The sequence below is a fragment of the Rhineura floridana genome, chromosome 6 (assembly GCF_030035675.1).
Source record: "Rhineura floridana isolate rRhiFlo1 chromosome 6, rRhiFlo1.hap2, whole genome shotgun sequence".
Lineage (NCBI taxonomy): Eukaryota > Metazoa > Chordata > Lepidosauria > Squamata > Rhineuridae > Rhineura > Rhineura floridana.
Window position 1 is genome coordinate 67156262 of NC_084485.1, and position 24675 is coordinate 67180936.

A 24675-nucleotide genomic window follows, 5' to 3' on the forward strand; every position below is an offset into this window, starting at 1 on the left:
AAGCCTCCTTTTTGACACTTGTGGCAGTTTCTTCTTCTAAACTAAGTCTATTAACTTCTGCCATCTACATTTTAGTGATATAAATACTGGCACATGATAAACATGAAGGCTAGCTTAGGTGACACATAAGGCTCGAATAACAGATGTTGTCCTATTCCAAGATACCTTCATTTGTGTCCACTTCTCAAGGCCTCTATCAATAAATAGTAATTGAAATGATATCAAAAATATTATCTGTCCCAAAGAGATCCTGTGGCTTAATAATAAAAGTCTTTACCATCGTAATGTGGGGATAGGGGATCCAAAGAATGGGCAGTCAAGACGAGTCCGGTTGTTTAGAATCACTTTAATCAGTTGGTTACGAGGGGCAAGGATCCGAGGAATAACATCTTAAAAAAAATAAATACATTGCCTGTAAAGCCTGTCAGAAGTTCCCTTTTGGTTTACTGAACACTGACAAATCATAAATTTATGTTTTTATTTCTAGCTTGCATTTTTGCTTTTGCTCATGGTTTTCATTTATGGAATTTGTCCTGGATCCATTTTTGACAGGATGTGCAACATTAAATCAAATATGGGGTCAACTGAAATGAAGTAGCAATGAAAAACATCTAGGCAAGCCTTCTTGTTTTAAAAACCCAGATCTGGGTAGTAATAGGGTTGGTTACCAAGAAGGAAAGTGGGAGGGGTAAGACAATGGGAAGCTCAGTGTGGCGCAGCAGCGCAGCCAATCCTGCACTGTGCTGAGCTTGCTGCTACCTAGCCCCTTCCACTTTCAGAAACCAGCAGCAATATGAAGTGTTGGGTAGTCAGTAGAGCAATGCAGCCAATCTGTGCAGCCCTGCCAGCCTCTACTGCATATAACCTAAGAGCAGTCCTGCTGGATCAGGCCAATGGCCCATCTAGTCCAGTACTGGGTTCTCACAGTGGCCAACTAGTTGCGTATGGGTAGCCCACAAGCAGAACATGAGAGCAAGAGCATTCTCCCCAACTGTGATTCCAAGCAACTGGTATACTGAGATAATATTGCCTCTGACAGGGAGGCAGAACATGTATTCTTTCAAGCCACAAGGACAGTACCATGTGGACATGTTTGAAATGGCTCTCAGTTCTCCTTTAGTTTTTTTACTAAAGCTACTGAAACCTGTCCTCCAATTTCTTGAATGTTTTCCTCCCCTGCAAAAGGGGCTCATTTGCAGAGTGCTTTAGAATTTCAGTGGGTCTGGATTTCAGCTTAGTTTATCACTGTGAAGTGGTCGAATGTAGTGTGTGTGTTTCTCCAGGGCCCTGCAGCCTCCTGGGCTGCCACTCTTCTTGATCCATGGGAATAGTTACCTCATGATGTCTTCTGCTGGGCTTTAAGTGTAGGAAGCCAAGAAGGCTAGCTACCAAGCATGAGATCAGTGAGCTCTCTGACTTTGTTTTTAAGGGAAGCCATTCCTTTTACCATAATCCCCTCCCCCCAATGCTGATTTATTTAAACTAAAAAACTTCACTTAAAAACAACAACAATGAACTGCGGGTAGGAGCACCAGCATGTAAGGATGGCTTTCCATGTTTACATAAATGCCCAGCCAAGGACATCATGTTTTTCAGTAAGTGTAGGCACCTGGGAAGGCTGCAGAATGCAGGCTACTACAGAAATAATTGGTAGAAAGAAAGAAAGGATGCTCACAAAACTCCTCTGCCACCTCAAAAATAAGTGCAACAAAAACTTGTTAAGTGCAGCAAAAACTTGTTAAGTGCAACAAAAACTTCACATCCTACTCATGAGAATTGCATTAACATTTTCTTTCTTTGATAATTTCCATATGTAATTTCTTTTCTTACTAACTGATGGGGTATGTTAAGAAAAAGCAGAAAAATATTTGGCACAGCACTAGTTTTGGATTGGAATAAAAATGTTACTTTTGCCTGTCAATATCTGCATATGCACACAAGTACACCCCTTCATCTTTTGTGAGTTAAATCAGTGAGTGTTGATGTTAATTTGATAGGAAAGAGAAATAATGATTTAATGTTCACTTCAAAGCATTGCTAATTTAAAAACAAAACAAAACAATGAATAGCTTCCTCCAGTAAGCCTGTATAATCTACTAAAGTCAGGAGCTCACATATACTTTTCAGTACTTACCCAGTACACTGACAAAGGCGTTAGCTAACAGGTACCCGTGTTCATTAGAAGCATTGCATTGGTATACTGCACTGCTGCCACTTTGGATGTCTCGAAACATAACAGTATCTCCAGTTACTTCGCGGCTTGGGTTGGGAGCAGAACCTTTGAGACAGGCAGACAGATACAGACATAAGTGATGGGGCAGCTTTTAGCCCTGCCATTAATAGGGATGGGTAAATCTGACAGTTTTGGCTTCTTAGTTTCTCATTGTTCTAATCTTAAGTTCAGTTCCACATCAGTTTGCAATTTTAAAAAAAAGTCTTGATGAAAATTCATTAGCGTTTTAGTGTGAATTTCTTCTAGTATGTTGTATGTTTGTTTGAAAATTTGCCTAATACACACATTTTGCAAAGCAGTTTTCCCTATATAACACTTTTTTGTATGTTATTTTCATTAATATATGCATCTTATGCACGCTTTACCCTAGCAAATGCATTTTTGCACACATTACTTCTCTGGAAAATTGCATTGCAAAACTTGGAGAAGCATGAATTTGGAAAGATGGCTGTGTTTCACTTTGTGTATTGTTTCTGAAAGTGTGAATTAGGTAGTTTCGCCTTTAAACACAAAAAATAAAATTCCTCCTTCATGCCTAGCTATTAAGTCTTAAGTATTCAGCAGACTGGAGAGAGCCTAGGTAAAACAGCATCCTTTTTCTGAATGCTCATATAAATATAATGTGGGTGGGGAACCACAACTATCATTTTAAAGTAGTGGCTGTAATCAGGTTGGGTCCAGCCACAGGCAAAGTACATCTTATTTTCCAGTCACTTGACAGAAGTTATCTGTATACAATTATTCCATCTCTACTTCCACACCATATTGTTTCTGTAGGATACTATTAATCCTATATGTTTAAGAAAACAATGAGAGCATAAGAAAAAATGCTAAAGCTGCAAAATGTGCATGCCTACAGGTGACATACCGCCTGATAGGGGGCAGGCTGCATGAGAAGAAAATAAATTATGATTGCTTTCCTTTAATTCAGCAGTGAGGAACCTCTGTCCCATGGAGCCAGGCCTTTTTGGGCAAACTGTGGCCATCTGCCCTACACCTGATGTCATATATGATGTCCAGTGTGCACCTGGTAGCTGGGTCAAAAAGGGGGTTGCAGGCACCATCAATGGGCAACATCTGCAAAGTTCTGTGCATAGTGCCTTGTGTGGTTCTTTCCAAGCCCCCAAATTCATCTGATTGTCAGTGCTTGCAGACAGCTGTGCTCTGAAGCCCCAATAGTCAGCTGATTGTTGGGGCTTCAAAGAGCCACACATAGCTCTCTGCAAGAACCAATTAATTGTTAATTGCCAGGGATTCAAAGCTTTAAAGTTCAGTTTATAAAACACAGGGTGGCTCTTGGTGGCTTTGTTCAACTGTTGCTTAAATGAAGATACTGGGGTGAGAGGAGTAAAACAAAAAAATATGTATAGGGGTTCTGACCCCTTACTTCTGGGCTGTTAATGTTTTTTTGCTCAGCTGTACATCTCAAGGTAGAATAACTGCTTCTTTTTTTGTGGTGCTCAAAGCAGATTCCCAGTATCATAATATACAGCAGTTTGCTGGTATTAGGAATAAATTCTTTCAAAATTCTGTCTTTTCCCTTTACACAATTATGACTGTGAGTGTGAATATGTGATCATAAAGATCGCAGTTACTTGAAATTAGGGAATTTCCCTCCCCACAATCATGAAGTCAAGATACACTGCAAGGCTTACATGCTGTTATTGTCTATACACAACAGGCTTGCTTACCTTCTATAGGTTCTCCATTCACGAGCCACTGTATTGAAGGCTTGGGATTACCATTCGCTCTGCAAACTAGTCTCCCATCCTCACCAGGAGCCAAAATGAGATTCTCTGGTTCATCCAACCAGTAAGGAGCAGCTTTAGAACAAGAGACACACACATACACCCCAAAGGGCATTACAGCATTTTTTCAGTATAAGCTACTCCAATGAATGCTCATTTCATCACATGATTACTTAGGAAACAACTATTATTTATTACTATTTATTAAATTTATATCCTGCCATTCCTCCCACAGGGAGCTCAGGATGTTAAACAAATGATAAAACACTAAAATATCTTAAAAACAAAAACATATTTAAGAACAATTCCAATACAGATGGAGACTGGGATAAGGTATCTACTTAAAAGGCTTGTTGAAAGGAAACAAGGAATTTGTTCTAGTACATTAGTATATAGGTGTGAAAGATAATTATACTTCTATATTGTTTTTCTTTTTTTTTAAAAAAAAAGCACAATCACAAGAGCAACTAAACATGACCAGCATAATTATTTGTTTTATTGACACATAATTTATTTATTTATTTATTTAATTTAATTTATATACCGCCGGCTCTCTGGGCGGTGTACATAAAATAAAACAGTCAGGAATATATAAATACAATAATACAATAAAATCAAGCCAACAAAGGTAAACAAAAATAATCAAACAACAGCAAAATACAACAATACATATAATAAAACGCATTAAAATGCCTGGGAATATAAAAAGGTTTTCACCTGGCGCCGAAAAGATAGCAGCGTCGGCGCCAGGCGCACCTCATCAGGGAGACCATTCCATAGTTCGGGAGCCACAACCGAAAAGGCCCTATTTCTAGTCACCACCCTCCGAGCTTCTCGATGGGATGGTACTCGGAGGAGGGCCTTAGATGTTGAGCGCAGTGTACGGGTAGTTTCATATTGGGAGAGGCGCTCCACCAGGTATTGCGGTCCCATGCCGTGTAAGGCTTTATAGGTCAAAACCAGCACTTTGAATTTAGCCCGGAAACAAATAGGAAGCCAGTGCAGACGAGCCAGAACGGGTGTAATATGAGCAGACCTTCTTGTCCGCGTCAACAATCTGGCCGCTGCATTCTGGACTAACTGTAGTTTCCGAACTGTCTTCAAGGGCAGCCCAACGTAGAGCGCATTGCAGTAGTCCAATCTAGAAGTTACCAGAGCATGAACGACTGAGGCGAGGTCGTCACTGTCCAGATAGGGACGTAGCTGGGCTACCAATCGGAGATGGTAGAAAGCATTCCTTGCCACTGAGGCTACCTGAGCCTCAAGAGACAAGGAAGAGTCGATAAGAACTCCCAAGCTACGAACCTGTTCTTTCAAGGGGAGTGTAACCCCGTCCAGAACAGGGTGAACATCCACCATCTGGGCAGAGAAGGCACTCACTAACAGCGTCTCGGTCTTGTCTGGATTAAGCTTCAGTCTGTTAGCTCCCATCCAATCCATTATCGCGGCCAGGCAACGGTTTAGTACGTTAACAGCCTCACCTGAAGAAGATGAAAAGGAGAAATAGAGTTGCGTGTCATCAGCGTACTGGTGACAACGCACTCCAAAACTCCTGATGATTGCGCCCAGCGGCTTCATGTAGATGTTGAAAAGCATGGGGGACAGAACCGATCCCTGCGGGACTCCACAATGGAGAGTCCAGGGTATCGAGCAATGTTCCCCAAGCACTACCTTCTGGTGGCGACCCACCAAGTAGGAGCGGAGCCACTGCCAAGCAGTACCCCCAACTCCCAACTCCGTGAGTCTTCCCAGAAGGATACCATGGTTGATGGTATCAAAAGCAGCTGAGAGATCAAGGAGAATCAACAGGATCACACTCCCCCTGTCCCTCTCCCGACAAAGGTCATCATACAGGGCGACCAAGGCTGTTTCGGTACCAAACCCAGGCCTAAAACCAGATTGAAACGGATCGAGATAATCAGTGTCATCCAAGAGCCCCTGGAGCTGGCCGGCCACCACCCGCTCCAGAACCTTGCCCAGGAATGGAACATTCGCCACAGGTCTATAGTTGTTCAAGTTATCTGGGTCCAAGGAGGGTTTCTTCAGGAGTGGTCTCACTACTGCTGCTTTTAGGTAGTCAGGGACCACTCCCTCTCGCAAAGAGGCATTGATTACCTCCTTGGCCCAGTCGGCGGTCCCGGTCCTACCAGCTTTCACCAGCCAAGAGGGGCAAGGATCCAGCACCGACGTGGTCGCCCGCACCAGTCCAAGGATCTTGTCAACATCCTCAAGCTGCACAGACTGAAACTCATCCAATAAATAAGGACAAGACCGTGTTCTGGATGCTTCATTGAATCCAGCTGCTATAATATTGGAGTCTAAGTCCCGACGAATGCTAGCAATCTTGTCCTGGAAGTGTCAATAAAAGTTCCTTCAAAAGGCAACAGTAAGCAGTGAATTAATTCTCCAAAAAGTCCCAGAGCAATATTTCAGGCACTTGGAGCATTGTGGGAAATTTAAATGGCCACATAACACTGCCACCACCAGGCAAGGCCATGGCTGGGGGACTTTTGACATAGGTTTAACAAAGGGCACTTTGCCAGTGGTCTCCTCAAACCTACAGCTGGTCTTTGCAGTTTGCGGCTTCATAGGAAATAGCCAACACTTTGAACTGGGTCCTAAAGCAAACAAGGCATCTAGCAAAACTAGGACAAACTTGATGTTACTGATGGAAGCAATCTGAGCAATTATTATTTAGTGCCTTGTATTGATATTACACCTCCAATATAAGAGACAGCTAAGGGTTTTCTTAGATAATACAGGGAGGATTCACACTTTTGGTAGCAACAGAGCAAAAGAAGACTGTTTATATTCACAGAAGAAAATTCTCTATTACGTCTTTGTTGAAGACAGTCTTTCTTTCTAATATTGATGGAAAGCAGTATGGGGTAGGTATTCCTCTTACCAATTAAGGAGCAAATGCTTTAAGTTTGAATGGTCGTCCATTAAGTAAAAATCTCTCTATACAGAAAACAAGCATCTGAAGAATACGAGTAATCTAGAGCCCTTCTCCATGACATTTAGTTTTCTGCATGCAGATTTCTTTAAACTGTACAATGTGGTACAGTTTCAACCCATGTTCTGTCATTTGTATTAATTAGAGAATGCTGTTTGGGGATAGCATATAAATATGGTAAATAAATAAATAGCTGTTCTTTCTACCAATTCCCCTATCTCAACTGCTTTTTGAATCCCCCAAAGCTGTTGAACAGGAAAGTACATATTAAAAAAAAAATCTGGCATGTGAATGTAATTATTTGCATATATAAATAAAAGTGTTCTCACCATTGGGCATGAAATGGATTCTGAACCATTAATTGATCATGCACACATCCAAGGTCCACAACACACAGCAGTCAGCTACTTTCAGGCTTCAGGCAGTTAAAGAAAATACTCCCTGAACATTTCCATAAAACTAAACCAGCAATGACTGGTTCATGTTCTCCTCCACCAAGTACAATAAAAATACTGTATATAGTTCACAAACTTAGATGGCAGAGGATTCAAACAGAAGGGTGTATGAGAACTAAAGATTGCTTATATTCAGTTGCTACAGAATTCCCAGGTTAGCCTGATCCCAAGGTCTAGGACAGAATACCCCCAGTGCTCCAAATTCCTCCCATCTGTGTTTTGATTTGCTAACTGGTAGACGAATAAGAATGGTATAGTAAATAGGACGTACCCTTCACTCTCACCGAGATTGTGTGGCGGCTGCTGCCCACTTTGTTGGAAGCTAAGCAGAAGTATTCCCCAGAATCTTCCTCAGAAACATTGGCAATATGAAGAGCCTTGTTAAAGTTCTCCAGCTTGGTCCTGTCTGATGGGAGTTCACCTCCTCTCTTGTGCCACATGATGTCTGGTGTTGGGCTACAGGAAAGAGCAGAATGGGATTCGTGCATTAAACATGAAGCCTCTCCCAATATGAGATGTGCACTATAAAGGAATTCCCTATAGTCCAGCTTCTCAGTTAGCATTCTCTCAAAATCCAAGACAAGTCCTGCCAAGGAGGCTAGGTACCTTCATTGATGAGAAGCAAGAACTTAATGCTTGAGTGCATACAGATACAAAATTCCATGTTAAATCTTTGGCTACTGTGGTTATACTATTTTAGGGAGCAATTCAGGGAAAGACCTTCATCTGAGAGCCTTGAGGGCCACTGCACTTGAGAGCAGGCAATATGGAATCTGGCTTATGGGTCATGTAAACAACCTGCAAAGCAGTTGCTTGATTCAAGCTTCCCATAGCTGGTAATCACTATTTTGTAGTTACAGGAGATCACACTGGCAGTATAAACAGTAGCAACTGAGTTCTACTGAGTAGCCATATGATATTAACTCTCTATTGCTCTTGAAATGCTCCTTATAACCACAGACATTACGGCTGATGTCAATAAGAGTAATGTTATATCCCCCTGAAATTAAAGGCTTTTACCTTCCCACTGGAGTCATGTTATTTCACATACTCAAGGGAGACACGTCTTTTATTTACTAACTCTCCAATAAGGAGGAATCAATAACAAGCTTTAGTTTTACCCCCATTGTAAATCTGCAGGAAACATAAGCACTGGATGTAAACCAGGAGGATAGAGAAGTATCTGACACATCATAGTTCCCCAATCCCAAGTGGTACGTACACTCCCGAGGCAATGCATTCCAGCAAGAGATTCTCCCCTCTCAGCACCATCTGACTGCTTGAAGTCCCAAGGGGGTACATGAAGCTGGGGTGCCTTTCTGTGATACCTCGGGCTGAAATCAGGACATAAGGGGGAAAATACACACTTGTAAATCCTTCTTCTCTACAGGGTTTCCAGCAATGAAGAATGAAGCTGCCGGACATGAAAGACAACCAACAGCAGGAAACAGAATGTAAACATATCCACAGAATATCAGAGAGTCTTTCCAACACCCAAGACTTGATGTGGAAGTCTTTACAGAACGTAGGGCAGATGCTGAAATAACAGGCTGAAATTGAAAAAAAATCCGACAAAGGGAGGAAGTAGCATGGAATGGAAGAAGGAATGGTGATGTTCAAGATGGATCATTTTATTCACAGATAACTTAGAATTTATCATTTAACAATTTACATGTTTTGACTTTGAAAAGCAATTCTTCTAACATTCTAGATTTCCTTATTTCTTCAAATATATCCCCATGCAATGTTATTAATACATGTTCCTTTCTGGAGACAAAAGGTTACTCTCTAATTCTGCCAAATCTATTGACTTTTTCAAACATTTTTGTTAAAAGCTAAATTAGAGAAAGAAAGGAAAACTTTTTTGAAAACAATCTTCACTTTTTGGGGTGGGGACTAACATGTAGAAAATCTTCACACTACAAGCAAATTTGAATGCTTTAGGTTCTATTGCCTTTGATGGAAATAGTTAAACATGTGCTCACCTCTTTCACTGCAGTCAATGGGACCCGACAGTGACAAATTTAGTGGGACTGTGCCATTTATATTGGGGAAAACTGCAGAACATTCTTACAGTTATTTTCAGTCTGGCAAATTTGCTAGTTGAAATTATCCTTTTCAGGGAAGGAAAAATAAATCTGACGAAGAAAGGGTTTGGATCTAATGCTCTATTATTGCTTGTGCTGCTTCTCCACTTCAATATTAATACATTAATAGGCAAAACAAAACCCTTGCAGTTAAAGAACATACTTATAGCCAACAGATATTTCTATCAAACTTCATAAAAAGCAGGAAAATTGGGCAGCTATAGGGGAAGCAGAAGACCGATATTGTTGTGCCCTACAAATTTGCAGAAATGCAAACACAATTTGAGTTGGTCTTTCACAGTCCAATCCACTTCCTGTGTAGCTTGGAACAATTTGGTAACATGTGCCTCTGAGCATATGGTGAGTGGTGACAACACCTGCAATGAGGCCTGCATTTCCAAAAATGGAGAATTACATTTTTTGTATGTTTGTTGATGTTGTTCTTATGTTGCTTCTTTCCTGTGTTACTGCTGTTTCTACACAGAATTTAACCTAGAAAATTATATTTCAGTCATTCATTCTGGAAATCTGTGTCAAATTTATTATTTTAAATTTCAAAGCCTTTTTATTGGTCAATATCATATGATGGTGAAGACAGCCTTTTGTGGTTCAATCTGAAGGTTATATTCTATTTCCATTTTGGGTGCATTAACAGTTGAATTGAAAGCTGCAGCTTTGATGTAAAATTAGACTGATTACAATATGTTGCTACTTAAGCAATTAATCTAGCTGCTGGAAAGAAACAAACTGCCTCCTCAAGATGCATGGAAGGGGGAGGGGAGGAGCAGGAGGGAGGAGGAGGAGAGGGGAGATTTGATCATTTACATGCTTGTTGAGTTCAATGGGATTTACTTCTGCACAATCATGCTTAGGATAGGTGAATGAGCTGGGGTAAGAGCAGGGAGGAGAAGGGGGGAAGGGGAGGGGGAGAAGGGGCAGGGGATGAAGGGGAGGGTTTGGGAGGAAGGTAGAAGGTAGAGGGGGTGGGGAGGAAGGGGAGGAGATTGGATGGCTGGGTACTGGGCAGAGGGAAAGCCCCTTTCCTTTCCAAAAGGAAAACACTGTTAACAGTATCATTCTTTTTCAGTGTTTCCCCCACCTTTTTATTCTGCAGCTAACACATGCAGTCTCCCACTCAAATTTAAACCAAAGCTGTCCCTAGCCACATCCACACCAGACATTTTTTCAACGTTAAACAGTCACAGCTTCCCCTAAAGAATCCTGGGAAGTGTAATTTGTGAAGGATGCTGAGAGTTGTTAGGAGACGCCCTATTCCCTTCACAGAGCTACAATAACCAGAAAAGGGGCTGACTGTTAAATCAGCTAATCAGGGGGCCACACTGCGAGACATTTTTTCCACTTTAAACAGTCATGGCTTCCTTCAAACAATCCTGGGAAGTGTAGCTTGTGAAGGGTGCTGAGAGTTGTTAGGAGATGCCCTGTTCCTCTCAGAGCTACAATCACCAGAATTCTCTGGGAAGAGGGGCAGACTGTTAAACCCCTCTGGCCACTGGAGCTCTGTCAGAGGAATAGAAGTCTCCCAATAACTCTCAGCACCCTTCACAAAGTACACTTCCAAGGCTTCTTTGGGGGAAGCCGTAACTGTTTAAAGTGAATAAAAGTGGTGTGGGTGTGACCCTTGATTAGCCAAGTCAAACAGCTGTGAGTCTGGCTTTTAGAACACTGACAGTTGGTTCTTACTCAGCATGCCTGAGTTTATAATAAACTCATGATATGATAAAATGTTAATTTTCTTAAATTAAATAAAAATCAGCCATGCATTTTTAAAACTTTTAAACTGCACAAGATGAAGGTCAGAGTGTGGGGCAAGGTCAGTAATACGATTACAGGTATTCTGTGAACATGGCTGATTTTTAATTAATTTCAACAAATTATGAGACCACTGACAGAAAAAAGTCTAACGAAGTTTAAATTTGTATATTTGTTTTTAATGTTTTTAATTGTTGTAAACTGCCCAGAGAGCTTCAGCTATGGGGCAGTATACAAACATAATAAACAACAACAACAACAACAGGGGTCTGGATTTTACTCTGGTTTAACACTTTGAGCCTCGGATTCTCTCTGTTTTGTGTATCACCATGAAAATGTAGAGGGTTGTTAAGCAAGTGTTTCTAAGTTCAGGAGTATAAATTCTGTAAGATTTTGTTTTGAAATGAGCTTATGGGAAGCAGCAGAATGGCATGGCGGTGTTTTCAATTTAACATGGCAGAATATAAAAAATCCATGCTGGCTATAGTATACATAATAGTTTATTTTATAATAGACTAGTCCGGGTAATTGTGATGGCAAATGACTCCCATGCCAAATACAGAAATCTTCTCTTCTAAACATAATTTTGTTATGTACTAACAGGTAGCACATACAAGTTTCAATTGGGCAGGCATTAAATTAGTATAGTAATGAAATATTTCAATATCTAGATTAAGGTTGTACTACTAATCATGTCGAGAGCCAGTGTGGCATAGTAGTTAGAGTGTTGGACTACGACCTGGGAGACCAGGGTTCTAATCCCCACACAGCCATGAAGCTCTCTGGGTGACCTTGGGCCAGTCACTGCCTCTCAGCCTCAGAGGAAGGCAATGGTAAACCACTTCTGAATACAGCTCACCATGAAAATCCTACTCATAGGGTCGCCATAAGTCGGAATCGACTTGAAGGCAGCCCCTTTCCATTTTACTAATTATGTCTACTCAGAGGCAAATCCTATCTATTTTGATGGGGCTTACTCCCAGGTAAGTTGGGACAGGATTGCAGCCTTACACAATATACAACCATACCAGCTTCAGTTAACCAAATTGGGGGTGCATTTGGGACCCAGCTCAACTAAGCATGTAAAGACCTCAAGGTCAAATGCATTGCATGCAAATAGAAATGATGTCCCAGAGCCTCAATTAACCCTGTGCCATTCTACTCTAGTGAATTGAGATACTGTATATTATGTATAACAGGCTTTGTTTTACAACCAAGGGTTCCATGCATATATTGACAGGCATACAAAACTATGGATTGGAGCTACTATCTCTATTATTGCCTTCACAGTACAATTCTTAATGAAAATATAAACTAGGCCAAAGGGATAGCAAGGGTTTTATGGTACCCATTAAAGGTTATGAAAATGTGAAATATCACAGTAAACAAGCGATAAGATTACTGGTTTGACAGGGAAGACTCAAAATACAAACTTGGCTCAATAATTCTGATGCTAGCTAAATCCTTCAGTCCCCAACATCAGAAATGTATTAAGAGCAAGGGCTACACTGGACATATCATTAACTGGTGCTGCACTAATTTAGACTAAGATCCAAAGGGATGTGAAATTGCTTCCATATGCCCAAGTGACCTTTTGACTTGCATTTCTTGAATGAGAGTCCTTGTTCCATTTAATAAAACCACTTTTTGAAGCCAAGGGGATTTGTAAAAGTAGTTTTTGAGATACAGCAAGTGGATCTACTGCCCAAAGTCAAATATTGCTTTGGGCATGTTTTAATTAGTTGTTTAGATGGTGGCCTTGTAGTTTTACTTGCACATAACAAACAGAATATACATAGCTATTACATGAATGTAATGAACAACTGTCCACTGCCAATTACATAAGCCACATAAGATTTTTTTTTTTACCATGCCAGCACCAACATCTTAATAACTCTTCAATCTCTCATGTGCGTTTTTCAGGCTTATCTCTACATTATGAGTGTACAACTATGAAAGACCAGAGGAAGGCAGGCAGGTGAGTTGATCAGAAATTCAGCAGGCTTTCTCAAGTCATGCTGAAGTACAACAGCCATCATTTGTAATCTACTCCTTGATTCTTCATCTGCTTAGAACACCTGTAATCTGCTTTGAGAATCTTGTCTTCAATGGATGTATGATATACAAACAACTTCTACAGATGAGATGGAAGTGGAAAGCTAGCTCACAATTAATCTAATGGAAATTAAAACACCATATTATTATCTGAGTCAATACAAATGAGATTAAAATGAGATTTTAAAGCAAGAAGGTATCTTACACAGAATGTAAAAACACAATACACAGACAGGGCTGTGCAGTGTACCCAGGAGGGCAGTGGTGCCACACAGAATATGTGGGCATTGAAATGAAAATTAATAGCTCAATGACCTTTCAATCAGCATGAATGAATGGTGTCACAGGCCAACAACAACATAATAATGCAATTATTCCATGTTACTCAGTGTTACTCATTTTTAGGAGATTTCCATAGATAGTGACATCCCACCCCACCCCACCCCACCCCCTGCAATGTAGAGGAGCAAATATTTAAGGCAAGATGACTAAAGAGGCAAGTATAAGGACTATGGAAATATTAAGACATAGAAGCTAGCTGAAGAAAAAGTACAGTAGTTTTCCATAAGCTTCCATATTGCAGATTATATTTTAGTTTGATGAAGCCACGTTAACAATGGGGTAAAAGTCTGGCATTAAGCAAGAGATATTCAAAGCTAAATCAGGAAGCAAATTACACACTGGGGCTATTGGACTAAGATATGCCCATGCTGCAATGTGAGACATGTACTCTATGAATCAGTTTAGACCAAAAATTTCCACTATACTGATGCAACATCCACCCTGAATCAGCAGTTCTATGTGTCCAATTTACAGGCATGGATGCTGAGGATTTCTCATATGCATGTGGAGGAAAGGAAGGTTGAGTAAAGGATAAACTTCCACAAAATTAAGTTCATCTGCAGGGCCCTCTGCAGGACAGGATGCGACTAAGGACTTTATTAGGAAAACCAACAGCATTAACTTCCAGCCTTCTTCCAAGTCACAGCAGCACTGTATGAGATGACAATACATATCCAAGCATGTAGTTAGTTAATTATTGGTTAATAGATTTATCAATATAAAGTAAACTCTTAATAGCATTTCGAAGATATATTTCAAACTGCTTTGCTGAGGACGTACTTTGCATACAGAAGACACCAGGTTCAATCCCTGGCATTGCTAAGGAAAGACCCCCTGTCTAAAAACTGGAGAGTTGCTGCTAGTCAGCACAGACAGCACTAAGCTACATGGATAAATGGTCTGATTCTGCATATGATAGCTCCTTAAGTTCCTATGTAATTGCTGATATGCTTCTCCCAACCTTTAATGAAAATGTCCAGAACAATATGTCCTCCCACAATCCTCTGACAGCTTACAAAACAAAAAGGCACAATTCACCAGGAACGCTTCTGACATAAGCTTTTTGGGGAACTAACGGGAATTTCACAAAAGAACTAAATTTGTTCTTGTGCAACCTCTACTTATTTCCAAGGAGCTTGTACAAGATGTGTTACCAGCTCATTGTGATGAAGGTCTTAAAATAGAAGATCTGTAGTGTGATGCATTTTTCTACGGCACAAATGTGAATATATTCCTATCTGTATTTGTAAAGAGAGCAATACAGCCTCTCTACCCTTTTTACAGGCATGTAGCTTATTCAATGTATACTGGACAGTTCTCATTTTCACAAGGAATTGGGTAAAAAACTGGCAAGGGGTAACATAATTCAACATTTTTAGAAGAGAAAGAAAATGAGTAGTAGCTCATTTAAAGGTGCTACACAAACTGACAAAAGGTAATACTATTCGGTTCTACCGGAACATGAAGTACACAGAATATATCACAACCACCAACACTGGGTTGAAGTCAAAGAACTGTGGGCAGAAGGAAAAATGGCCACTAGTGCTATTCCACAAATGTTTGCACCAGTAGTGTAATAGGTTCTAGAGAAGTCTGCATGCTTTTCTATTTGTGCAAGAGGGTGTGCAAGTGAAAGAGCCTTTCATTTGTGCAGTACTAGCATGAGATATCAAACAGCTCTTCTATGAGTGGAAGACACCTTCTACAATGGTGTGGAAGGGTACCATTAGAGCGAACACCTTCTGCTTAGATCTAATTCGTCTAACAACTGCACCACTGAAGCTATCGAAAGCTGGTCCTAATGAGGACAATGAACTTGTCAAGGATCAACACCTTGGCACAGTCATTAACTAAAATGGAGACAATACTCAAGAAATAAGAAAAAGGCTAAGACTGGGGAGGGCAGCTATGAGAGACCTAGAAAAGGTCCTCAGATGCAAAGATGTATCACTGAACACTAAAGTCAGGATTATTATGACCATGGCATTCCTGATCTCTATGTATGGATGTGAAACTTGGACAGTGAAAAAAGTGGATAAGAGAAAAACCAACTCATTTGAAATGTGTTGGTGGAGGAGAGCTTTGTGCATATCATGGACTGCGAAAAAGACAAATAATTGTGTGTTAGAACTAGTTAAACCAGATCACTAGAAGCTAAAATAATGAAACTGAGGTTATCATACTTTGGACACATAATGAGAAGATGATTCACTAGAAAAGACAATAATGCTGGGAAAAACAGAAGGGAGTAGAAAAATAGGAAGACCACACAAGGGATGGATTGATTCCATAAAAGAAGCCACAGACCTCAACTTACAAGATCTGAACAGAGTGGTTTATAACAGATGCTATTGGAGGTAGCTGAATCAACTTGAAGGCATATAACAACAACAATGAATCAAGTGTGTTTTTATCCCAGTGTAGCTGAGCAACATGAGACCACTGTGGTGGTCAACACATACTGGTCAACTCAGCAGTTGTTTAGCTGCATGGTGATCTGAAGAACAAGGAACAAATTAACATAACATATCTGGCTCTATGAAGAAGCTGAACCCTGACAAAACCGAGGTACTGTTTGTGGGAGACAAGGGAAGGTTGGGAGATGTTGACCTGGTGCTCAATAGGGTACAACTGCCCCTGAAAGACCAGGTCTGCAGCCTGGGGTCATTCTTGACTCCCAGCTGTCCATGGAGGCTCAGGTCTCAGCTGTGAGCCAGGCGGTGCTGTATCAACTCCATCTGATACGGAGGCTATGCCCCTACCTTCCCAACCATCTGCTCCCATCTGTGGTACATGTCTCCTCTCACCTAGACTACCATAATGTGCTCTACGTGGGGTTACCCTTCAAAATGGTCTGGAAGCTGCAACTGGTACAGAATGCGGCGGCTCACCTAATTAAGGCAGCCGCCAGCGAGATCACATCACTCCAGTGCTGAAGGAGTTGCACTGGTTACAGCTTGTTTTCCGGGCCCAATTCAAGGTGTTAGTTCTGACCTTTAAAACCCTATACGGTTTCGGCCCAGTCTATCTGAAGGAGCGCCTCCAACATCATCAGGGATGCCGCTCAACAAGATCAGCCTCAAAAGGCCTTCTCTCTATCCCACCGGTTAAAACAGCTAGACTGGTAAGAACTAGGGAGAGGGCTTTTTCAATTGTGGCCCCCACTTTGTGGAATTCCCTCCCAAATGATCTCCGCCATACCCCCTCTATGATGAACTTGCGCCGGGCCTCGAAGACCTGGCTCTTCAGGCAGGCTTTTGGGGTGGGTTAGGTTTTATTATTATTGTTGAGATTTTTAATGTTTTAATGTATTTGTATGTTTTTATTTTGTACGTCGCCCAGAGTGGCTGAACAGCCAGCCAGATGGGCGACTAATACATTTAATAAATAAATAAATAAATAAATAACTGTTCCGTTAGGAAATCCTGCCAGTGGATATTACTGTGATACAGGACCATGTTTACTATAGTACATACTACTGCATAATCCTAGTATTCCTACTCCAATCTTATTTGCTCCAGGCACACAAAGCTTTCTCTTGGTAAGCCCCCTATCAATCTGTCTTACTTGCTGAACTAGGCCCTGGAACACTGAAATAATGGAGTTCAGCTATATGCCAGCTTTGCAGCTACCACAGCATGCAGGAGGTACAGAGTTCCACATTTGACATAATCCTTGTAATGAGATTTACAAACGTGCAATGGGAAAAGATTATACAGTACTAAATTTCAAGCTTCTGTATTATTATTAACATGCTCCTATCATCAAAATTATTCTGAGAGCCAGAAAAGTAAGTAAGAGAGTATCAGCAGTATCAAAGACCTGAACGCCTAATTAAATTAAATTAATTCATTTCAAACTAACACTTCTAGTGTTGTGATGCCCAAATGTTTGATACTGGGGCAGAGAATTTTTTTGCATTAAAATGGGCCTACTTTACTTTTACACTCAAAGACGCGCACACACACACACACTTAGTTCCCAGAACAGTGAGGAAGCATCCTCCTTGCAACTGTGGGAGAGCCCAGTTAATATTGCTCCTAAGCATTTGTCCAGCAAGTCAGAGCTCAGTCTGGGACTGTAGTTTCTGGGAAACAGTGATGCTTTGAAGATTTTCTGTCAGCCCTTGCATAGGTTGTCTCATGGGATCCTGGTGCATCCTTGTGTCCCCTCTTGAAAAATGAGTATCTCAAGGGCACCCCCAATTCTAATTAAAAAAATTCTTGTGACTCTGCTATTTACTTAGAACATACTATGCTGCTGGCACTTTGCAAGGAGGGGTGAGGATTAAAAAAACAAGTTCTAAACATAAAAACTTGATTTCAATCAAACTTGCTTAAGCCTCCAAGCTTCAGCTCACAATTTTTTTCTTAAGGCAATTTTTGCTACTACAAAAGCAGCCTTTCCATACTTGATAATGCACTTGTGTTGTTGAGAACTTCCATATTATAATATATTCTTCATTTCAAATCATCATTAATATTTTACAATACATAACAAACATCCTTTATTCAGATACCATAGCATGCAGTGTCCCCTCTTTTAGATCTTGATATGGACGTTCTGAATCCAGATAGCTCAACTGGAAGCTACGGAAGGAGTGTTAACATCCTTAAACAAACATGTTTTCACTTTTGGCTGTTTTTTTTACTTAATTACAATATTTGTATACTTATTTTCAAAAATAATGGCTCTCAAAGCGCTCTATAATAATATCTGATGATATTATTCTCACAATATAATTATTTAAATTTAATATGAACTATTTATTATTAAACTTTAATTCAGGCAGCTGGAGTAGATTAAGGAAACGGAAAAAAACCACTTATGAAAAATAGCACTTTTTTAAAATGGTGGTGATGGTGATGATGGACACCTAGCTAATCTGGCAGGACCTCAACCCTGAGCAGCAACATGGGCTCCAACTCTCAACTCAAATCAGTGGCATCATGACCAGGCCCAAGCTAGAGCCTGTTAGATCAGAAGCCTTTCAGCCTTGAACTAGGACATCCAGAATTTGATCCTTGGAACAGGCTTTTCCTCAAGAATCTGATCACCTCCAGTTTAGGGACTTGCACCCCCATGTTGGCCCATCAGTGTAAAAGGAAAAGGGCATTGAGCCAAAACCCAAAGGATGCAGAAAAAAATGCAACATCTCAAAATGGTATTGAAAAATAAATCTTTTTCAAATAATAATAGTCCTTGTAGAACAGTAAAACGTTCAACATGTTTCCGTTGGCCACAGCATTCTTTAGGTACACATAAAATTAAGGTTTCCCTGTCAAGGCAACATTTCTCTGTCAAGGCAGGCAAAGAGACTGAAGGAAATTGTCTGAGCAGAGGATGAGTGCTAGGCTCCAAGCCAAAGGCCTCCCTCTTTAAGGACTTCTAATCCTCAAGGAAGGGGCTGAGTGCAGGGGGTGATCTGGTCCTGGAAGTGTAAAAGGCTTCATTCCAGTCTTAAGACTTCATTGGGCTAAGCTGTTCAACTTTTCCATGGGGCTGCTTTGTCCCATCGTGCCTTGTGGGCCTCTTTCAAGGTCAGGTCAGGACACAAAGCTTCTGAGTGGCATCTTACCACCTTACCATCATGGAAGAAAGATGGAATATAAATGTAATGAAATAAAACAAACAAAGGAAATAGGAAAATGCAGGCTGCTCCATGAAAGAAGCATGCACCAATATACCCAGAGAGGGTTGGGTAGTTCCAGAAACCTACAGAAGTGGATCAATGTCAAGGGAATGAAAGTGGTAGGCTTGGCACACAGTGGGAGGCCTGTTCTGTGCATAAAGCAAGCTGATGCTGCAACCAATTTAAAGAGAAGGATGGGGACAGGAAGATTCATGTTCTGCCAGACCAGCAGCCAGCAACTCAGATGGATCAGCTTGGGCAGGGAGATAGAAAACTTTCTCACTGACTTAGGCGATCCAGCCTTTTCATTGCTGCTTAGACTGTAAAGAGCAGCAATACTGTGCTGTGTTTCACAAGTTGCAGTCAGACATTTATCTTTTAAGGCTCACTCTGTATACCAGGAATGGCTAACCTCCCATCCACCAGATGTTGTTGGGCCATATCTCCCAATCATCCCTGACTACTGGCCATGTTGGCTGGGTCTGATGGGGGTTAGAGTCCAACAACATGTGGAGAGCCGCAGGTTAGCCATTTCTGCTGTATAAGAGAGAGGGAATAGTGTCTTGCTTCAATTGGACATGTAGAAGCACAGGCAGATTAGGTTGTGTCAAAAGGAGGAGAACATCTGTATGACAAGACTCCTGCCAGCTACAAACCCATTGCTACCACCACTGAAGGAGCATCTCTAACAGTAAGTGAGGAACGGAGGTAGGTTAGGAGAAATAGTCCTAATCCTCTGTATTGCACTGGCTCATCACAAATATTTATATGTTTATGAGCATTAGAAGTGTCCTGCTGGATCAGACCAAAAGCCCATCTACTCCAGCATCCTGTTTACACATTGGCTACCAGATGCCTATGGGAAGCCAGCAAGAAGATATTGAGTGCGATAGTCCTCTTCCCAGTTGTAATTCCCAGAAACTGGTATTCAGAGACATACCGCCTCCCAACAGTGGAGGCAGAATATATCTATCATGACTAGTAGCCATTGATAGCCTTATCCTCCATGATTTATTTATTTAAAACTTTGGGCAGGGTACTAAAAATTGTGTCTTAATGCAAGTAACGGTAATAAAAGAACAGATAAAACAAATGAACCAAATAACACTGACAACAAATTTAAAATGTCTAAGTAAATAGAAATGTGCATGCCTGGTGCTGAAAATATTGAAATGCAGGGATGAAGATATCTTTAGGGATGACATTCTACAACCATGATGCCACTGCTGAAAAGACCCTCTCCTTTGTTGTAGATGAGCACATCTATGATAAAGGGGCCAGCTGCAGACGGGCCCCAGCAGAAGATCTTGAATCAAGGGCATATTGATATGGGAAGAAGCACTCCTCGAGGTATGTTACCAAGGTAGAGCTATTTAAACTTCATTCAGAGAAAGTACTTGCCCACCATTGGACTCTACAGAGGCCTGAAGACCTTTCCACACATTTTGTCAAATCAAATCAAATCATGCCTCAACTACCTCTTGACTTTTCCACAATATTCCAATACTATCCATTTTATATTCCAGTTCTGAATTGTCATCAGTGCAATATCCAGAGTGTAGTGGCTGCAGAAGGGGACATAGCTCTGTTGTGGCAGAGACAGCTGTGCTGAATTTTTTCCACCACAGTTTTAAAAAATAAAATAAAGAAAGAACTGGCTTGATTATTCTACTCCAATACAAGGAGTGAGTACGCAAGGGATCACTGAGCTCTTTTGGGCCTGTTATAAACCAAAGAAATGGCTGTGGGCTCTACACACGTGCTGCATGTAAACACATATGCTGCAACTAAACACATACCACAACAGATTCTATTGGCTACAACAGAATACTTCTTTCAAGCCTAAGTTTCAGCAAGGGAAAGGATGATGGTAAAAAAACCCTGTGGATACTAGGGTAGGCTTCTGCGGGCACATGGATGCCCATAGGTTTCCAGCTGGTAGCCCATACAATGCACAGTCTTCAAACAAGTAGAAAAGAAATAAAATGAATTTATACAAAATAAAAAAGTTAACAAAATGATGGATCAATGTTGGAGGGGTAGAGATTGCCATACTGGTATCTCTTACTCCCAAAAAAGAAAGATACACAACTCTAAAATGATTTTTTTTAAATAAAAATAAAAATTAAGTCCTCAACATTTTGCTATTATTTTGTAACTAACTGAGATTATGCCTGGGTGCACAATTTATTTCACAATAAACTAATGCACATCCATTTCTGATTGGTTGCACAAAGACCTACAATGAACAGTGCACACCAGTTATTATATTTGTGTTACAGAGATCAGCAGGATTTGCTCTGCTCATATCTCCAAATAGTCTTTTAAAAGTACTTTGTTTCTATTTTCTGAAAACTCTCTCTCCTCCTTCTACTGAAATCAATCCTCTGCAATTGTACCTTATCACACCATGTGCACACCACTTCCAGCCTATGATAGAAGAATGATTGGGCTCCAGGGGAGCTAAATAATTGTATATCTAAAGCACTATTTACAATTCAGGCTTCTCTGAGTGTTGCATTCTTATGAGGAAGCATTTTCACTTAGACAAACAGGAAGAATCAGAGAGTGTTTTGAAGCATTCCAAAAATATGCCATACCATTACATAGAATATGTATCATGAAGGGAAAAAATCAAACAGTTTTTATCATTGTCAATAATCAATCATACCTGTTACAAATGTTTCTTTTAAATGGAGGGAGGAAAATATGCATTATTTTTTTCTTTATAAATCTCATCATCTATGAGGATTCAGTGAAATCTTGTTGGGGAGCTTAGCTTTCATAGCTATTGATCCATGCTATCTAAACAACAAGGTTCAGGTTAACAGGTTCTGGTTATATGAAGTAACATGTTTAAAAGTTTAGACTGGATAGGGTGATGTTTTAAACATACAGTACAAAAATAACAAATCCATTCAACACTTCATGAATAAAGTGCACCTTCACAATTATGGATTGATTGGAAGTCATTCATTCAACCAATACCATCAGCAACAACTACCATTAAATGGAGACACATTGCTGGTTCTACACACTGTAATTTGTGAAGTCCAAAAAAGTCCTCAAGATGGATATATATATATATATAGGGAAAGAGTAATATGTCTATGAAATTGTTTTGCTATTTTCACTGACCATCCAACAAATGATGTTAACACAACAGTAAGTCAAGTTAGGTACAGAGGAGTTAGAACGTGAAGTTCTCCGGAAGTCAGTATTGACTCACCACTATATACGTCAGTGTGATTTCGAAAGGACATTTCATTATAGGGATGCTCTGTAATAAACAAAAGAACATGAGCGTACCAAAGGCAACAAAGCATGCACTGAGTAACAAAAGATGTAATGGAGAGGAGAGGTACAAAAGGAAAATAACACACACAACACAAATTTTTTAAAAGCAAAATGAAAAGAGGCAATGCCATATGTGTAGCATCCAAAAAAACCCAACACAATTTGGAAATGAAGAACACAGCAACAGGAGAAAGCAATTAAAGACTGTCTGTTTCTAAGAAATGTACAATTATGAACTTTAAAAAATTACTAAACAAAATCAAAATACCAACAGACGTCTTCCAAAACACAGATAGATTTTTGAACTGGACTTTTTAAATATCAGGAAATTACTAGTAACTTTGTTAACATCCAACATCCGGCTCTACTTTTGGGAAGAGCAATTATTTTGTCATTACATGTCCTCAAAAGCAGAAAAAGAATATATTGTCCCAGGTGTTTAGGATGGATTAGATTCAGTCAAGTGGCAGCTTTAACGAAGAAAGAAATTACAAAAGGGGAAAACACATTGGGATTTTAATAACTCTTGTAAACATTATTAGAATGAACTAAATTTCATTAAAAAGAAAGTTGCAAAGAGATACGCACACATGCTAAATTTGTGAAAAGCAATTTCAGTCCATTAGAAACAACCCATTACAACCATAGGGCAGCCTTATTTATAAGACCAGCAGGTCTGGATGCACATTTTGAGGACAGCAGATACCAAACTGTGCTTAGTGGAATGCTAGTGATCAGTTTGCTTTTAAAGATCTTGGAATACGTCCATCAGCAATTGAGAGCTATTGTCATGAGCTGATATGTGGCAAGCTTTTTTTTTTTTTTACTGGTCTGCTAAGAGGCTACAAGGTTTGCACAAGTTGCACAAGACAGCAGACTATGTTGCTATCCCTCGCTGCCCTCCTCCTCTCCTCCTCCTATTGTTGCTGTATACAGTCCACATGCTTATTGCTGACAAAGAGACTGTCCATGTCTTGCTCCGAGAAGTCATTCCTCAGAGCAAGGCACTGACTGCCTGTAGAGTGCCTATGCTGCTGCTGCCTTCCCATAATGGAATTTGACACTGTTGTGGCCAAAGCCCAGGCAGCACAGGCAACATCATCCACAATGCATTGCTCTGAGGAAGGACTCCAAGGAGGCATCAAAGGCCCGTTTCACTGCTTTGGCAGTAACAGCCAAGCTAGCAGGAGGGAGCTAGTAGGAGGGGATAGGAAGGGCTGGAGCAGCTGTGGCTGAGCAGCTGTGGGAGTGGTGGCTGGCCAGCTCCACTCAGGTTTATTTCGTGGCTGGGCCTGTGGGCAGGGGATGAGGGTAGGGTGGGGTGCAAAATCTATTGTTCCTCTCCATCCACCAGCTGAGCCATGTAGCTCAACACACCTTATGGTAGGGTTGGCCCTGAGAGGCTATAACTCACCTTTCTGTGTTAGCTGCAGAAAAGGTGAAGCCCCTTTCTCTGTGGCCAGTATGGAAACACAAGTTTCTAACTAGCCTCTTAGCAGGCTAGTTTAAAAAATAAAATAAAATCCAATTTATGAATTTATTACATGTATATATCACCTTCCCTTCCATCATCTGCGGCCAGCATGGAAACCAAAGGGACTGAAGGAGAAGAGATGGAGCAATTCATCCCTCCTCTGCCAGTCATCTATGTTTCTGTGCTGGCCCTGGAGAAGGGGGTATTCCTTCCTTCATAGCCAGCTCAGAAACAAGTGGTGGGGGGAGGAGAAGTAATCTGTCATCCCTCTGCCAGCCTGCTTGTTCGCCTGCATCAAATTGCCTGCACTTGCCAGCATAAAATTCATTCTCACCTATGGTGACTAGACTAGTTGTCAAATGCAAGGCTGTGAAAGAGTAATGCTTTCTTTATTAGAACCAACTAAAATGTCAAAAAATAATGAGCAAGCTTTCATGTTCCCCTGAATTCTTGTTCACGCTGAAATAAAAACAACAGCAAATAAATGGGCAGGGGGGGAGCTGGGCGTGATAGGAAGAGCTCTAAAGTCTGTAGTTTTCTAGCAGTAAAGATGGAGTGCAGGAACATTGCATTTTGAAAGAGAAGTACTGATGGAACACTCAACTGTGCACTATGTTGACTATAAC

The 24675-nt window shown here is 40.6% G+C and overlaps 1 protein-coding gene across 18 annotated transcripts in view; it reads right to left on the reverse strand.

Moving 5' to 3' along the window:
- NFASC (neurofascin) overlaps positions 1-24675 on the reverse strand; it is a 275345-nt gene that overhangs the window by 93154 nt on the left and 157516 nt on the right. For all 18 annotated transcript variants that reach the window (XM_061632201.1, XM_061632200.1, XM_061632198.1 and 15 more), the window contains 5 exons: positions 8615-8726; positions 7664-7848; positions 3925-4056; positions 2135-2278; positions 278-389 (listed from right to left, as the gene is read on the reverse strand). In XM_061632201.1, the coding sequence (XP_061488185.1) occupies positions 278-389; positions 2135-2278; positions 3925-4056; positions 7664-7848; positions 8615-8726 (685 nt within the window). The remainder of the gene's footprint in view (positions 1-277; positions 390-2134; positions 2279-3924; positions 4057-7663; positions 7849-8614; positions 8727-24675) is intronic.